The 18677-nt window shown below is 39.4% G+C and overlaps 2 protein-coding genes across 2 annotated transcripts; one reads left to right on the forward strand and one right to left on the reverse strand.

The window, feature by feature from the left end:
- Positions 1-2343: 2343 nt before the first annotated feature.
- Positions 2344-3273, reverse strand: LOC106556575 (olfactory receptor 6X1-like). The gene has a single exon (XM_014075560.2). It carries the CDS (start codon positions 3271-3273, stop codon positions 2344-2346), a length of 930 nt encoding a protein of 309 aa, XP_013931035.2.
- A 14076-nt stretch (positions 3274-17349) lies between these two features.
- On the forward strand, positions 17350-18357 carry LOC148046720 (olfactory receptor 6X1-like). Its single transcript, XM_087714913.1, has one exon. It carries the CDS (start codon positions 17350-17352, stop codon positions 18355-18357), a length of 1008 nt encoding a protein of 335 aa, XP_087571039.1.
- The last annotated feature ends 320 nt before the right edge of the window (positions 18358-18677 follow it).

An 18677-nucleotide genomic window follows, 5' to 3' on the forward strand; every position in this document is an offset into this window, starting at 1 on the left:
TGTAAGCTCCAAACTCCACCTTACAAGGGATTATGGGGGGTTGTTAAATGATGACGGATACTGATTATGAAAGGAAGCCAAGCCACTAGAAAATCATATCTAAAAAAGAAATAACATAAGAAGAGCAACTTTTATTCAAAGAATACAGCTTTGGTCTAACTAAAGTAAACTCTCTGAAGTACAAACCCCAATACAACATTATCCTTAATTTATGGAAATACCTAAACTGCCACCCCAAAACCATCCTTTGCGGTCATCACCAAATATATTCATGTTCTTATTTGTATGATTTTACATAGAAGAGTTTCATCATTGAGCCTTTTCCAGTGAATATCATCAGCCTCTATACACAATGCCTGGCAACAAAATTCAGAGAAAAGGACACCAGTCCTTTTTTTTCTTCCTTTCTTTTTAAGGACGTCAAGGATGTGAATAGTTTATACATTTACCTAACTCAGAGAGGTTGCTGTTGAAACAACAGCATGCTATATAGTGCTATATAATTTTAATTTCTATATAACACCTGCAGCCCTTATTCCGTGTAGAGTCCAGCTGTCTTCTCCAGTTGCAAACACAGAGACTGAAATGAAGTTTAAATGATTGCTTTGCTATGAAAGCTGATCTCGGGACACATCATGACTGTGTGAACCCTAAGAATTTTGATCAGTTTGACACATGTTACAAAGTTTAAAAGAAGATGAGGGTTAACCATGTGATTCCAAATGATTTTTTTTGAGCCCTTCTTCAAATACGCTTAGCTGACCCTAAGCTCTTGTTTTGTTTTTTTATTTAAATTTTAAAACAATAGAATAGAATAGAACAGAAAATATAGGATAAGATAGGATAGGATAGGATAGGATAGGATAGCACAGCGCAGCGCAGCACAGCACAGCATAGCACAGCATAGCGTAGTGTAGCATAGCATAGCATAGAAAATATAGGATAGGATAGGATAGGATAGGATAGGATAGGATAGGATAGGATAGGATAGGATACCATACCATACCATACCATACCATACCATACCATACCATACCATAGAAAATATAGGATAGGATAGGATAGGATAGGATAGGATAGGATAGGATAGGATAGGATAGGATAGGATACCATACCATACCATACCATACCATACCATACCATACCATACCATACCATACCATACCATACCATAGAAAATATAGGATAGGATAGGATAGGATAGGATAGGATAGGATAGGATAGGATAGGATAGCATAGCATAGCATAGCATAGCATAGCATAGCATAGCATAGCATAGCATAGCATAGCATAGAAAAGATAGGACAGGATAGGATAGGATAGGACAGGACAGGACAGAACAGAACAGAACAGAACAGAACAGAACAGAACAGAACAGAACAGAACAGAACAGAATAGAATAGAATAGAATAGAATAGAATAGAATAGAATAGAATAGAAAATATAGGATGGGACAGGACGGGATGGGTCGGGACGGGATGGAACAGAACGGAACAGAACAGAATAGAACAGAATAACAGAGTTGAAATGTTACAAAGTTAAAAAGGAGATGAGAGTTAACCATGTGATTTCAAATGATTTTTGAGCCCTTCTTCAGATACACTTAGCTGGCTGACCCTAGGTTCTTGATTTGTTTCTTATTTAAATTCTAAAACAACAGAACAGAACAGAACACATAGGATAGGATAGGATAGGATAGGATAGGATAGGATAGGATAGGATAGGATAGGATAGGATAGGATAGGATAGGATAGGATAGGATAGGATAGGATAGGATAGGATAGAAAATTAGGATACGTTAGGATAGGAAAGGACAGGACAGTTGGAAGGGATCTTGGAGTTCTTCTAATACAACCCCCTGCTTAGGTAGGAAACCCTACATCACTTCAGACAAATGGCTATCCAACATCTTCTTAAAAACTTCCAGTGTTGGAGCATTTACAACTTCTGGAGGCAAGTTATTCCACTGACTAATTGTTCTAACTGTCTGGAAATTTCTCCTTAATTCTAGGTTGCTTTTTTCCTTGATTAGTTTCTACCCACTGCTTCTTGTCTTACCCTCAGGTGCCTTGGAGAATAGCTTGACTCCCTCTTTATGGCAGCCCCTGAGATATTGAAACACTGCTATCATGTCTCCCCTAGTCCTTCTCTTTACTAGATTAGCCATGTCCAGTTCCTGCAACCGTTCTTCATATGTTTTAGCCTCTAGTCCCCTCCAGTCCTCTACATCATACACAAACTAATACTTTTATTGCTACATAAATAACACTAATAGTTGCATAAAGCCGAAACACATCACCTTTTTAGCTCCATTATTTTTTTTAAAAAAATTATTCCTAAATCCTAAAAAACCACCACCCGTCTCATTGTTTTGTCGAGAGCTGTCTTGAATTCAGTGTTCCGGATTGTGTAGATGAATGGATTTAACATGGGTACAAAGCTGGTGCGCACAAGTGATATGACTTTATTCAGTTGAGGATCCCCATGGGTAGAAGGACGTAAGTACATGATCATGTCTGCTGCGTAGAAGATAATTAGAACGGTGAGGTGGGATGCACAGGTGAGGAAGGCTTTGGAGCGTCCAGTGGCAGAAGAAATCCGGATTATAGCAGCTACAATATGCATGTATGATAGCAGGGAAAGGCCAAGGGACCCCCACATGAAAGTGGCACCATAGATGAGACCAATTCTCTCTATCAGAGTGGTATCAGCGCAGGCCAATCTCAGAACGGGTCCAACGTCACAAAAGAAGTGGTCAATGACGTTGTCCCTGCAATAAGGGAATGTCCATATCACTACGGTCTGAGAAAAGACAATCAGGATCCCAGCAATCCAAGACCCCAAAGCCAACTGAAAGATGAATGGATTGGTCATGACCATGTTATAGAGTAAAGGCTTACAAATGGCCATGTAGCGATCAAAAGACATGATCGAGAGCATCAGGAACTCAACCCCTCCCATTGCAAAGACGGTGAAAAATTGGGCCACACAGCATGCAAAACAGATGGTATTTTGACCCAAGATGATATTGGTCAACATTTTGGGGATCTCTGCGGAGGTGGAACAGATCTCAGCCAGGGAGAAGTTGAGGAGGAAGAAATACATTGGCGTATGGAGCATGGGTTCCATGATAACAACAAATATGATTAAAGTGTGCCCTAAAAGGGACAGAAGGTACATCAGTAGAACTACGGTATAAAACACCATTGTCAGCTCCTGTAATTGTGGAAATCCCACAAGAATGAACTCTTTGACCAAAGTCACATTGGCCATCTTCTTCTTTCCTACAATAGAAAGGAGACCATAATGTAAGAAGAAAAACCAACTTCCTGAATAAAGGGTAGCTAATGTTACATAACATTTCTGATATCCAGGATTAATATCTGAAATTTCATATGGGAATAGTTTTTGCAAACTCCAATTATCTTTCAGAATCAGTTACCAAAAGTAGACTCGCACAATTGGTAATTTATTTCTTTTAATCATGTAAGCAAAATAATGAGAATTGTTTGCTTATTCGTGTCAGAAGCACCACAATTAAAATAAGGCACGCTGTATGACATAACATTTAAACTATAAAATTTAAGATGAAAATATGTACAAATTAAAGAGCCCTTGCCCAGAAACTAGCAGCATTAATTGTGTTCTACGGAGTTGTTGTGCTAGCAACAGCACTTAGATTTATGTACAGCTCCACAGTGCTTTGCAGACCTCTCTACATGGGGCAGCCCTTGAAGAGTATTTGGCGACTTCAGCTTGTCCAGAATGCAGCCGCGCGAGCGATCGTGGGTGCACCTCGGTTCACCCACGTAACACCTATCCTCCGTGAGCTGCACTGGCTGCCTATTGGTCTCCGGATACGCTTCAAGGCACTAGTCGTCACTTATAAAGCCCTTCATGGTATTGGACTGGGTACTTGAGAGACCGCCTGCTGCCAATTACCTCCACCAGACCGATTAGATCCCACAGATTAGGCCTCCTCCGAATTCCATCTGCCGGCCAGTGTCGACTGGCGACTACTCGGAGGAGAGCCTTCTCTGTGGCTGCTCCGACCCTCTGGAACGAACTCCCCGTGGAGATTCGTACCCTCACCACCCTCCAGGCCTTCCACATAGCCCTTAAAAACTGGCTGTTCCGACAGGCCTGGGGCTAAAGAATCGTCGCCCCTATCTCGAATGGTATGATTGTTGTGCTTTTTAATAATGTATTGTCTTGTGTTGTTGTCAAACTGTCTGTACCCCCCTTCCCTTGTTTGAGTTGTGAGCCGCCCTGAGTCCCCTTAGAGAAAAGGGCGGCATACAAGTGAAATAAAACTCTAAAACTCTAAACTCTCTAAGTGGTTTATAGAGTCAGCATATTGCCCCCAATAATCTGGGTGCTCATTTTACCAACCTCGGAAGGATGGATGAGTCAACTTAGAGCTGATCCTAATTGACAGAGGAGGAGGAGGAGGAGGAGGAGGAGGAGGAGGAGGAGGAGGAGGAGGAGGAGGAGGAGGAGGAGGAGGAGGAAAAGCAGAAGGAGAAGGAGAAGGAGAAGGAGAAGGAGAAGGAGAAGGAGGAGAAGAGGAGGAAGGAGAAGGAGAAGGAGAAGAAGAGGAAAAATGAGAAGAAGAAGAAGAAGAAGAAGAAGAAGAGGAGGAGGAGGAGGAGGAGGAGGAGGAGGAGGAGGAGGAGGAGGAGGAGGAAGGAGAAGGAGAAGGAGAAGAGAAGATGGAGAGGAGAAGTGGGGGTTGCTAGAGGAAGAGATGAGAAGAGAAGAGAGTGGAGAGGAAAGGAGAGAAGAAGAGAAAAGAAGGGGGGAGAGGAGAAGGGGTGGAGGGAAGAGAAAAGAAAAGAAGGGGGAAGGAGAGGAAAGGAATGGAGAGGAGAACAGAAGAGAGAGTGGCAAGGAAAAGAGAGAAGAGGAGAAAAGAAGGGGAGGAGAGGAGAAGGGAATGGAGAGGAGAGGAGGAAGACTGTGCCATGGTTCAAATTTTAAAATGACAAGGTGGTTTGCAGCACTGCTGCCATTCTGAGCGTGTTACGCCCTTCCCATAATTCAAAGCAGCTGTTTTCTTCTCTGGAATCATGGTGTTGGTGTCCATGATCTCATAAAATCCTTGGAAAAACCTATTAGATTGAAAGAAGGGCAGACAGGGTTTTCCTTTGTTTTTTTTCTCCAGAGCCACAACAAGGCTGAAAAAAAATTATTTTGCTCAGATTTTTTCCCAATTTCTTTTATTTTTTTTAAAATAAAACTCAAACAAAACCATCCTCTATTACAAATTGTAGAAAGTGTGTCAATTGGTTGCAAAGAGTTTGCGTGCATCCCTTCCACAGTCATCGCTTCTGATTCATATCAAATTATCTATTTTACATCACATATATTTATATATACATTGTTATCATCATACCTCATCCTTCATATGACTATAGTTGTTTTAACGTCCCTTTCTAAGAAACATTCCAAAATTTAAAACAAAACCACATAGTGGCATTCCCTTATCTATTTTCAATATCATCTAACCACATTATACCTTTATAACACATTCAAAATTAAAATAAATTAATTATGTTTAATAACAAAAAAAATAAACCTCTTTTCTTAATCATTCAATTCAATTCAATTTATTAAGTTTGTATGCCGCCTAATTCCCGAGGGACTCAAGGCGGCTAACAATAAAAAGGGAGGGGATACAAAAAATAAAATAAAAAACAACAGTTTAAAATACTACAACAGCCATACCCACGAGTGGGGCTGGATAGTTCAACAGCCCCAGGCCTGCCGGAACAGCCAGATCTTAACTGCTTTGCGGAAGGCCGGGAGGGTAGTGAGGGTCCGGATCTCCACGGGGAGATCGTTCCAGAGGGCCGGAGCAGCCACAGAGAAGGTCCTCCCCCGAGGAGCCGCCAGCCGACATTGGCCGGCAGATGGAATTTGGAGGAGGCCTATAAATTGTTTACAATTTATATCCAATTTCCCTTTTATCCTGTTAATACAAATTATTACATTGTTATCATTATCAGTCATTTATTTAACGATAGTTTGACTAAGTTTAACTTACTATTATTATTATATACATACATACATACATACATACATACATACATACATACACACACACACACACACACACACATTATTATCCTTTGTCTAACTTTATCCATTAACACTACATTTTTAACATAATGCTCTAATTTTAACAAAATTTTTAAACCTCTTTTCTTAATCATTGTATACAATTTATATCCAATTTTCCCTTTTATCATGTCAATACAAATTATTACATTATTATCATTATCAGTAATTTATTTAGTGATAGTTTGTCTATGTTTAACTTACTTTTTTCCCCTTTTAAAAATTTATACCAAATTTCTTCTTGTCAAACCAATATATATGTGTACATTGTTATCATTATCAATTATTTACCAAATTTTATCATTATCACTACATTTTTAACATAATGCTCTAATTTTAACTAAATTTAACTAGTGTTTTATTATTAATTTTCATATCTCAACCTGTGCCTGTAATAGTGTAGTCCTATTTCTTTTGCCATTTGTGGAATTGGTCTTCTGGTTATTTCCTTAATCAAATTTGTTTGGACTTATCTTCGCAACTTGTTGCTTATTACATATCTTGTAAAATCTCGAAACCCTCCATCAGCTTCCTTGATCAGTTTATGGTTATCAGTAGTGTTTTGATCAAAATTCCTCTCCTTAAATCCATCCATTCTTCTCTTTTTTCTTCTTCTATATCTTGAAATCTGTAGTAAAACACCTTTCCATCTATCTTCCCTTTCCTTATTCCACTATTTCCATTTCCAACCACACTCAGTTCACTGTCAATATCCATGGTTATTTTGCCTCTTTGTTCATTTCCCCCCTGGGTTTTTAGAATTCCAGCCTCTACTTTTTCCATTTGCTGAATATCTTCTATTTGTTGAGTATCTTCCATTTTTCCATCAGGTTTTGCCACATTAAAGTTTATATTTTCAATATTTTCCAATCTCTTCTCAATTCTCTTTGTTGTTTCTAATAATTTTTGAATTCCAGACATAATCTGTTGCAATGTTATGGTTTCTTTTTGAATTTGTGTCATCCTTCCAATTAATAAACACAGCCACCCTAGTTCAAAAACAAATCTCTGTTTTCACTTCTTTCCAGCTAGCAACAAACATCCAAAGGGCACCTGTGTAAACAATCCATGCCCTTCTTTATAAACAAGCTGAAGCCTTTGAAGTGCAAGGTCAAAATGATCAAAGGGAAAAAAAGAAAAAGCGATGTTTCCAGGTCTCAACCTCCAATCTCCAAGTGGCAGTGTAACTTTTTTCCCCTCTCAGTTTACTACCCTCTTTATATACCTTTTAAATCTTATTTATGTTTCAGGCTTAGAAGAAATAAAGTTCTTAAATGAAACCAAATAAAAAGAAAAAAATCCATCCCAACCAATATTGTAGAAGTAAAGGAAAAAATTTAATCCATAGATAAAAAAGAAATAGAAGAAGAAAATCCAAAACTTTCACTTAAAAAAATAAAAAATATTCACAAAACTTCCATCTACAGAAAAAAATAAAATAAAAAAAGATAACACACTGTCCAATTATGCTAATTCCGCCGCTTATTTCCTTTTCTTTACCAATTTGATTTAACTTCAATCTTTTTTGGGCAGTCCTTTATAAAGATAAAATTTCCTCATCAGATGGACACACTTTCTCTTTCTGCTTTTCCTCCCATTGTGGAGCTGTCCCAACTTCAGCAGTCTGAGGCTGTGCTTTTTGTCGTCAGCTAGGAGAGATTCTCTTGGATCAACCAGGGACTTTGCGATGTCTCTGAGATCAGCAAGACGTACTCTTCCCTATCAGCATCTCTTCGGGATGGTTTAGGTCCAGATGGACCATCCAGTGGCAAAAGTATTGACTGCGATCTCGGAGCCCCGAGATCGCATGTTGTGTCATTGTGACGTTAGCGCATTTTCTTTAAAAAAAAATATTTTGCTCAGATTTTTAACAGGTTCCAAATCATAATAACCCATGTCATTTTCAAAGAGTAGCAACTTTCTATAGCTTTACAAGGATGGTCTTAAAAGAGCACCCTGCTCTTTATTGATCTATGATGTTACATCCACAGAATAAGCCCAAGTTAAATATTTGCAAGCCAATTGCAAATAAAACCACAATAATACACGAGCATGCAACAGATACAAACTCAAGGTAAACCGCTTCAAACTCGATTGCAGAAAATACGACTTCAGCAACAGAGTGGTCAACACCTGGAATGCTCTACCTGACTCTGTTGTTACATCCTCAAACCCCCATAACTTAAACCTTAAACTGTCTACTGTTGACCTTACCCTATTCCTAAAAGGTCAGTAGGGACAACAGCATAAGTGCATCAGCACACCTAACATCCCTGTCCTACTGTCCCCATTTATTTGTACCTATTTCCTGTATTTTTATTCATGTTTATTCTTATTCCTGTTATCTTGTACATGAGTGACAAACTAAACAAATAAACAATTCCCTTAGGCTCCTTAGACTTAGATCCACTGATACTTAAGCTCAACAGAAGAATCACTCCCGTTTCAGCATTTTTGCATTTTCAAAATAATATTTAGCAGCTACAAATAATCCATATTAATAGACTGAGTGCTTTATGTTGGTTCATGATTCAACTGGGAATGGAAGATGGTTGATGTAAAGATTTTTTTTACACATTTCACACCAGGGAAAGTTTTGTTGCTCTGGAGAACAAATGGAGGGAGTGCGATACGGAAAAAAATGCATGCTGCGTTGAATTTCTGAACAACAAGTAGAATACAAATCAGATAAATAGTTATGTAACGTTACCTGATTCCTTTCATTTAGCTTCCAAGGGCTCAAATACTTGCTGAACTTCAAAACAGAAGTGCAAAATATTTTCCCTGCTTTTTTAAAAAAATGTTCATCTCAGTTTACAAATACTTCATGATAATCAGGTTGGTCTCATTTTAATTACCTTCAGAAGAACAGATTTTTTAAAGTCATCCCTTGAACTACGAAACAACTTTTCATAGAATAGAGTAGGGTAGGGTAGGGTAGGGTAGGGTAGGGTAGGGTAGGGTTGAGTAGAGTAGAGTAGAGTAGAGTAGAATAGAATAGAATAGAATAGAATAGAATAGAGTAGAGTAGAGTAGAATAGAATAGAATAGAATAGAATAGAATAGAATAGAATAGAATAGAATAGAATAGAATAGAATAGAATAGAATAGAATAGAATAGAATAGAATAGAATAGACATATTCTACATAAAGAAACATACATAAAGAAAAAATACTACATGATCAGAAAGAGTTTTCCTAGCTGATCTTCTTAGAAGCAAAGGATGCAAAATTCAAGGCTGCTGGACCATCAATAGTCCAGACTAAATCTCAAATGGGTTCTTTCTATTTATCTTCCAAGGGCTCAGATACCTACTGAACTTCAAAGCATTCTTTCTGCCTTCTACAATGTCCATCTCCATTTACAAATTCTTCCTAATCATCAGGTTTGGGTTCATTTTAATTACCTTCACAAGAAGAGATATTGTGAAGTCATCCCTTGACCAGGAAGTAACTTTTCCTCTACTGCAGGAGCAGAAAGAGCTTTCAATAACAATTAGGGGAGAAGGTGGCTATTTTGTGCTTCTTAAGTCCATTCCCCTTATCTTGTAGGAAGAATTAACCTTGGTAGATAGAAGTGAAGGATGCAAAATTCAAGGATCATCAATGGTCAAGACTAAATCTTGAATGGGTTCCTAGAAATCTTCCCACCTCCCCAATTGAAACAGATTAATACAACAGAAAAAAAATCATCACTGCATTCACAGGAATTTCATTTCATGGTGCTTAATTAGATTGAAATAAAGCAGAGTCAGTTTGGACTCTGGTCCAGGCATGACTTTATCTCAACACCTCCATGACAAGAGTTTGAATCCTGGCATGATTTTCAAGGCCCTATAAAACCTAGGGTTTCAAAACTTGGTATGATTTATGGCTATCATTCCAATAGCATCACCTACATTCCTGATCATCTATACATCATGGGTCAGCCTACATCTGTCTGTCAGTCTGTCTGTCTACATCTCCTGCCCCCTCTCTCTGTCAATCCATCTGTCCATCTGTCTGTCTAACTATCTGTCTGTCTCTCCGTCTCTCTGTCAGTCCGTCCGTCCATCCATCCATCCATCCATCCATCCATCCATCCATCCATCCATCCAATCCAATCCAATCCAATCCAATCCACCCACCCACCCATTTATTATCCACCCATGCATCCATGCATCCTATCTCTCTATCATCCATCTATCTATCATCCATCTCTCTCTCTCTCTCTCTCTCTCTCTCTCTCTCTCTCTCTCTCTCTCTCTCTATCTATCTATCTATCTCTATCTATCATCTATATCTATCTATCTATCTTCTGTTATCTATCATCTCTTTCTGTCACACATACTCTCTTGCTATCTATCTATCTGTCTGTCTGTCCGTCCTTCCGTCCTTCCGTCCACCCACCCACCCACCCACCCACTACCCACCCACCCACCCACCCACCCACCCACCCACCTACCTACCTACCTACCTACCTACCTACCTACCTATCTATCTTGTATTATCTATCATCTCTCTCTCTCTGTCACACATACTCTCTTGCTGGCTAACTATTTATCTATCTATCATCACAGCTTCCACATGTTAAAGAATTTCTCCTTTCAGCACAGAATAAAGTTGATCTTTTTTTCTCACAAACATTAGTTTTACAGCTGTTGATAAGGGCACAGTGTTTAACCAGATCCAATAGATAATCTCCGTTCTTACCTTCTCAGAGTGTTCTGAGCGTGTTCTGGAGACCATATTAACAAAGAAAAATCTTACATATAACTCTGTTTAGTAAGTGTGAATAGCTGGAAGGGTTTCCCTCCCCTTACATGATCTCTTAACAGGTCCTCAGGGATACTGCAAGTGATGTAAAACTTTCATTTAAGGAAGTATAACTTTATAAAGAACTTCATATACACAGGTGTATTATAAAGGAATGAGATTAATCTTTTTTTAATAGTTAGGATCAAGAATGAATGTGCATCTAAGCCAGGATGACTAACAAGAATAGTATATGTGATATGATTTTCTGTATTTTTTTTTGAGTATAAAACGCACCTGACTATAAGATGCACCTAAATTTAGAAAACAGCAACAACAAACAGGTTTTCTTTGGTCTGTTTTTAAGGCTTTTTTTGGACCTGACATGCTTGGCTGCCTTCCACATGGCCTTTCCAGCAGTCTCACTTGCCTTCCCAGGAAGCAAGGAAGGAAAGGAAGGAAAGAAAGAGAACCTATGACCAAAATTGAGCCCAAAATTTTGGTTGCTAAGCAAGAGCGTTGTTAAGTGAATTTCACCACATTTTACAAGTTGGCCAAGCCCACCTGGTCACATGACTGCCAAGCCACAATCACAAAACATGCCACACCCACAAAATAAGCCACGCCCATGAAACCAGTAGTAAAATATTTTGAAACCCACCCCTGTATATACGGCTTCGTAGTGCCTTACAGCACTCTCTAAATGGTTTACAAAGCAAGCACATTATTGCCAACAATCTGGCTCCTCATTTTACTGACCTTGCAAGGATGAAGGCCGAGTCAACCTTGAATCCGTCAGGATCGAACTCCTGGCAGTGAGCAGAGTCAATCTGCAATACTGCCTTCTAACCACTAGGCCAACACGGCTCATGTTGAATGATTGAATTGAATTGAATACGTAAACAAAATTCAGATGCTTGGTAACTGCCATATATTTAGGATAGTTGTAGTGTCCCAGGGTCATGTGATCAGCTTTTATGACCTTCTGACAAACAAAGTCCATGGGGAAACCAGATCCACTTCCCATACTTTTCGGTCTATAAAACACACTGGAGTATAAGATGCACCATGATTTCGAAGAGGTGAATTTTTTAAAAAAAAGTTTTTGCACTCTGGAGACCTCTCAAACCCTCTGCATGCCTCTATTTTTGCAAAAAAAGGGGGCCATGCAGAGCTTTTGTAGGTTCTTATAGTGCTCCTGGGGGATGTGGGGGCAAAAATGAGCAAAAACCGCCCATTTTTTGCCCTCCCCAGCCCTCATGAGCACTTTGCAAGCTTCCCAAACCCTCTGCCAGGCCATTTTGGTGAAGGGGAGTGGGGTTTCGGTAGGCCACAAATGCTGTATTCAGTTATAAGACAAACCCAGATTTTCACCCTCTTTTTTGAGGGGAAAAAGGGTGCGTCTTATACTCTGAAAAATACGGTAATAACCATGTTATTAACTTTAATCAACGAAGTGGTTCACTTAACTAAAGTTGTCAAATGGGGCAAAACTCAACTGTCTTGCTTAGTGAGGGAAACTTTTGACTTAATTCTGGTTATACATCAAGGACCACCTGAATTCCCAAAAGCCAACAGACAGTTCCCAACTTCATCTCAATATAAAGGAATATTTCTGAGCCTTCTTGAAAATCTTAATAAGTCTTACCTGAATGGTTTGGTGGGTTAGACCAGGGTGTCATACTCAAGGCCTGCAGGCCTGATTCATCCTCTGGAGTGCTTTGATTTGGCCCATGTGTTTGGCCTAGAAACAGCAAAGGACTGCACCACGGTGCCTCTGCCTAGCAAAAATGGAGCTTAGGGGGGCACGTGGGGGTCCCTGTGTTCCATTTCTGCTTGCAGAGGGCTGCAAGAGGCCGTCGTGGCCAAAAGCAGGGTGTTGGGGGGCCACTTGTGGTCCCTGAGCTCTGTTTTTGCTGGCAGAGGGCTATCAAAACAAACCAAAAACCAAAGGAGAAATGTTTACCCCTTTTTCATTTGAGCATGCAAGAAGGGACAGGAGAGGAGAGAGGGAAAGAGGAAAGACAAAAAAATATATGGAAAGAGAGCAAGGGAGGAAAAATAAGGAAGGAGGGGAAGGAAGAAGAATGAAGAGGGAAAGAAAAAGAAGAAAAAGAAAGAAAGAAAGAAAGAAAGAAAGAAAAAAAGAAAGAAGGAAGCAAGGAAGGAAGGAAGGAAGGAAGGAAGGAAGGAAGGAGATGATGAGTTAGGGAGGATTTTAGGGAAGTCCTGCCTTAGCACTTGACCACCACAGGTGCCCCTGGCATGAGTGATGTCGAACCTGCCACACCCACCTTGGCCATGCCCATCCTGTCCCCCAAGATCAAACACAACCCTGATAGGTCCCTCAATGAAATTGAGTTTGACACCTCTGGCCTAGACAGAGTTATCTCCAAAAGAAAGACCTTCTACTTAATCTGCCTTCCTAATGATCAATCCCTTTTTCCCATCTTGGCCTAGATAATTTCAGATGACCCATTTCCATTATGTCAAAGCTGTTCTTTGAAGACATCGATACATAAACTACTCATTGGCCTAAGGGAAACTATTACATCAGTTACAATACCCCTGAGGAGCAATTAAGGAACTACAATTTTCTGATTATTCTGTCTTAGGGAAGAGATTTATATGTAGAATCTTTCTGTGGTAAAATCATCTTCACAATACGTTTGATGATGGCCAGAAGGGTAAGAATGGAGATTCTATATTTTTTTTCTTCTTCTTGAACATGTTGTTGTTGACAATAGTGTATACTTCCTGCTGAAATGTCAACCTTAACACATTTCTGCATCATGAGTGCAATTTCTTCTTATTGAGATTAAATATATCAGCCGAAAACATGCAACTTTGCTATATAGAAATTGGCAAAGCTGTACTTAATTTAAAATCTCAGGCTTAAGACAGATGGATGAGAATTGGAATGGAGCTGAAAGGAACCTTGGAGGTCTTCTAGATGAAGGAGAATCCTTAAATACTGCACGGGTAAAAAGAGGATTGTGAAAACATCAACAGACTCCTCATATCCTGGACATCAATTGTTTCAACTTCTAACCCTCAAAATTATAGAACATTGCACACCAGATCAAATAGACACAAGGACAGCCCCCCCCCCATGCCATCACTCTGCTAAACAAATTCCCTCAACATTATCAAAGTATTTACTAAAAGACTGTATTACTTTTATTCTTCTCATCCTTCCTAGTAAGTATCTCTTCCCACTTATAACTATAACCTTGTTGCTTGTATCATTACGATTTACATTGCTTTATTTGTTTCCTAGTATAATTTGATTCCTTATTTAGCAACCTATGACTAGTAGTAACCAAAGACAAAATTCCTTGTGTGTCTAATCATACTTGGCCAATAAAGAATTCCATTAAGTGTGATTGGACACACAAGGAATTTATCTTTGGAGCATAAGCTCTCAGTGTACATAAAAGGAAAAAAAATGCATTCATCAAGAATCATAAGACATGACTCTAAGTGATAGTTCTTATGTCTAGTTGTTCTGTGTGCAGTGCCCTATAGCATCATTTTGAGGGTAGAAATTGAAACAATTGATGTCCAGGATGTGAGGGGTCTGTAGATATTTTCACAGTCCTGTTTTTGACTCGTACAGTATACAAGTCCTCAGTGGAAGGCAGGTTGGTAGCCATTGTTTTTTTCTGCAGTTCTGATTATCCTCTGAAGTCTGTGTCTGTCTTGTTTGATTGCAGAGCCAAACCAGACAGTTATAGAGGTGCAGATGACAGACTCAATAATTCCTCTGTAGAACTGAATCGGCAGCTCCTGGGGCAGTTTGAGCTTTCTGAGTTGGCGCAGAAAGAATGTTCTTTGTTATGCTTTTTTGATGACATATTTGGTGTTAGGGGTCCATTTTAAGTCTTGAGATATGATAGAACCTAGAAAGTTGAAGGCCTCTACTGTTAATATTGTGATGTCTAGTATTGTAAGAGGTGGTAGTATAGGAGGTTTTCTTCTAAAATGCACCACCATTTCTTGTGGTGTATTTAGTGTATATAGTTCAAGATCGTTCTGGTTGCACCACAAAGCTAGTTGTTCAACTTCCCGTCTGTATGCAGATTCATCGTTGTCTTGAATGAGACCAATCACTGTTGTATCATCTGCAAACTTCAGTATTTTAGCAGTGGGATCTTTTGAGATGCAGTCATTGGTGTATAGAGAGAAGTGGAGAGATCACACATCCGTGGGAGGCTCCTGTGCTAATTGTATAGGTATCTGGTGTGATTTTTGCCTCGTTTCAACTGCTGCATCCTATCTGTTAGGAAACATATGGTCCATTTACAAATGTGATCAGGTGCAGCTAGATGATTTAGTTTAGTTAGAAGAATATCTGGCATGATAGTATTGAATGCAAAGCTGGTCTACAAAGAGGACTCTTGCGTAGGTCTTTGGAGATTCACGATGTTGTAGGATGTAGTGTGGAGTTATATTAACAGCATCATCTGTCGATCTATTTGCTCAGTAGGCAAATTGCAAGGGGGTGTAACAGTGGAACTGTGATGTTTCTCATGTGGCCAAGCACTAGTCTTTCAATGATGTTAAGAGCAACTGATCTGAAGTCATTCATTCCTTGACGGAGGGCTTCTTCGGCACTGGGATGATAGTAGGGCATTTGAAGCAAGAAGGAACATAGCAGATCTCTAGGGATTTATTAAAGATGCGAGTGAAGATGGAGGCCAGTTAGACAGCACAACCTTTTAAGCAAGCTTTGCATTGCCCAGTCCTACCAGTTCTTCTTCATTAATGCTCAAATCACTTTCTCCTGTCCTCCCTCCCTTCTCCACCACCCCAAAAAATGTAAGATGAAACAAAGATATGGGATTGTAGAGGCTAAATTTTTAAAACAGAGCTCCTTGGAGCTAAAATTACTTGCCCCCAAGGTAAGTCAAGATTCAAAATTCCCAAATCCTATTTCCAGGCAATTCCAATCACCCTCCTCCCAGTCTCATAATATCAATCGAAATAACTAAAAAGCAGTTGCCCCAACAGAGAATCTGCTTGCCTTTAGAGCTGGCTATTCTATTATGCAGAAACTCCCAAGTCTTTTGGATTGCTTGTTTTCTTAATTGCTGCCTTAAGAGGTTGAGAATTTTCAGCACCTTAAAAAAAATCTCCCATTTTTTAAGGCATAAAAATTGAGAGCATGGAGATCTGACAATTTTATTTGCATTTCTTTGATCTGAGTGGCACTCACCAAACACTGAGATGGTTGCAAAGATTTATAGTAGCACTTCCCAGTTCAAAGAATAAGACTGGTGTTGGTAAAAGTATGTCTGATTATTCAGATAAAATTAATATATTACTATTTCCATGACTATACCTTTTTAGTCATTCTTTTGTTTTCTTAGCAATCATAATCTGACTATTTCCAGGTGAGATTTCAGAAATGAATCTGGTATGTCAAAATGTTGGGCAATGCCTCCCAAATTAATCATCTTTATTCATTCATCTTGGAAATCCTGAGTTATCCAGATCATGGTTGTCTCAAAAGTACTTTTTCAAAAGATAACTAAGTTGTCTTTGTTTTTCGTTGAAGATGTTTTGCTTCCCATCTAAGAAGATTCATCGCTTATGACTGAATGGTGGGAGGGATGGAAGGTTTAATTCTGACAGGAATAGCAGTAGACTTAGCAGTAGACTTATAGCAGTAGACTTATATACCGCTTCATAGGGCTTTCAGCCCTCTCTAAGCGGTTTACAGAGAGTCAGCATATTGCCCCCAACAATCTGGGTCCTCATTTTACCCACCTCGGAAGGATGGAAGGCTGAGTCAACCCTGAGCCGGTGAGATTTGAACCGCTGAACTGCTGTTCTAGCAGTAGCCTGCAGTGCTGCATTTAACCACTGCGCCACCTTGGCTCTTAAGAAGAACTAATAGTACGAACATCCTCATGTCATCTAGTCAGAACTTCTTGGATGAGAAGCAAAACATCTTCAAGGAAAAACAAGGAAAGTACAGTTGCCTTTTGAAAAATCACCTTTCAGCTCTCCTTTATTTAGGAAGTTATTTTCTCTCTGCTTAAATGCATTCTTCTTTTATTTCAGGAAAACAGAAGATGGCCAGGTTAATGCCTGAAATATCAATCCAAACACTGAAATATAATGCGGTGCATTATGTGAATTTTGACATCACCATAGTGACTTTTGATATACTTATGGGCATAATATATTTCAAATGATAAAATGCATTTCCTTTTTTCATTAAATGTGTAGGTGTTACAACAAGAATAGTCAGTTTTCCAGACAGACAAATGTAGATAAATAGAACATTTCAGAAGTTTTCAATGCACTGTGCTTCCTTCCTCCATCCTTTTTTCCTGCATTGAGATTTTTTTTCTTCATCTGTTTCTGTTTCTTAACTTTATTTGAAAATGTAATGTATGCCTTAGCAGTAATTTTTGAAATGCTAGATGTTATCTGAGCTACCGCTGAGAAATCATTGACCATTTGGAAATGATGGAGCCTAGGAATATGTCCAGAGTAACTGAGTTCATCATATTAGGAATTCCTTTTCTGTATGATTTTCACCGATTCTTCTTTGTGCTGGGTCTCTTCATATACCTGGTAACCATCCTTGGGAATGGCTTCATCCTCATCATCGTCGCAATTGAGCCAAGACTTCAGACCCCGATGTACTTCTTCCTCAGCAACCTTGCTTTCCTGGAGATCTGCTATACCTCCACTGTGGTACCCAAGTTACTACAGACGTTTATACAAACCAAAACCACAATCTGTTTCTACTGTTGCTTTACTCAAGTGTCTTTTCACTTCTATTTTGGTAGTACAGAACTTTTCATCCTCACCGCTATGGCCTTTGACCGCTATCTGGCCATCTGCAAGCCCCTTCAGTATCCCATCATGATGTCCAAGCACGTGTGCCTTCAAATGTCTCTGGCCACCTGGTATGCCACCTTTATTATTATCTTTCCTAATAGTTTTATGGTTTGGAAACTGCCGTTCTGCGGGTCCAATGTTGTTGACCATTTCTTCTGCGATTTCGGTCCTCTGTTGAGCCTCGCCTGTGCGGACACTCATGTCATTGAGTTTCTCGGAATGTTGGGTGCCTTTGTCAGTGTGATTATGACCTTGCTTCTCATCATTCTGTCCTACATTTTCATCATTGCCACCATCCTACGGGTTCCCTCCGCCGTGGGGAGGAAGAAGGCCTTCTCCACCTGCTCATCTCACCTGTTGGTGGTGTCCATTTTGTATGGTGCTCTTGCCTTCATGTACGTGAGGCCTGATGTCCACTCCTCAAACCACTTCACAAGGACTGTGGCGGTCTTGAACACCACTCTTATCCCAATGCTCAATCCTTTCATATACACCATTCGGAATGCCGAAGTCAAAACAGCTGTCCAGAATGTAATCCATAAAAGGAAAGGGACCTTAAATTCAGATAATGATTGGAACAACAGTTCCAGAACTTTCAAATGTAGTAGAAATAAGATGAAATTTAGAGGATTGTGGCATCGGTGACATTTTGAGTGACACAATCAGAATTCAACTGGCAATAATTTTAGACTTAAATTAGAATTCAACTGGCAATAATTTTACACTTAAAAACACGTCTAGTTTGATGAAAAGAAAGATTCGGGGGTGACATGATAACATGTCATGGGAGCTGCCACAAAGAAGAGGGAGTCAAGCTTTCCTCCAAGGCACCTGAAGATAGGACAAGAGGCACTGGGTGAAAACTAAACAAGTAGAGAAACAATTTAGAACTAAGGAGAAATTTCCTGGCAGTTAGAACAATGAATCTGTGGAACAACTTCCCTCCAGAAGTTGTAAATGCTCCA

The sequence above is a fragment of the Thamnophis sirtalis genome, unplaced genomic scaffold (genome assembly GCF_051295495.1).
Source record: "Thamnophis sirtalis isolate CommonGarterSnake01/CBP01778 unplaced genomic scaffold, rThaSir2_p1.2 scaffold_4, whole genome shotgun sequence".
Taxonomy (NCBI): domain Eukaryota; kingdom Metazoa; phylum Chordata; class Lepidosauria; order Squamata; family Natricidae; genus Thamnophis; species Thamnophis sirtalis.

What these genes read in the sequence shown, in the direction of transcription:
- LOC106556575 (XM_014075560.2), bottom strand. Translation starts at nt 3,273, where the DNA reads ATGGCCAATGTGACTTTGGTCAAAGAGTTCATTCTTGTGGGATTTCCA.
- LOC148046720 (XM_087714913.1), top strand. Translation starts at nt 17,350, where the DNA reads ATGTCCAGAGTAACTGAGTTCATCATATTAGGAATTCCTTTTCTGTAT.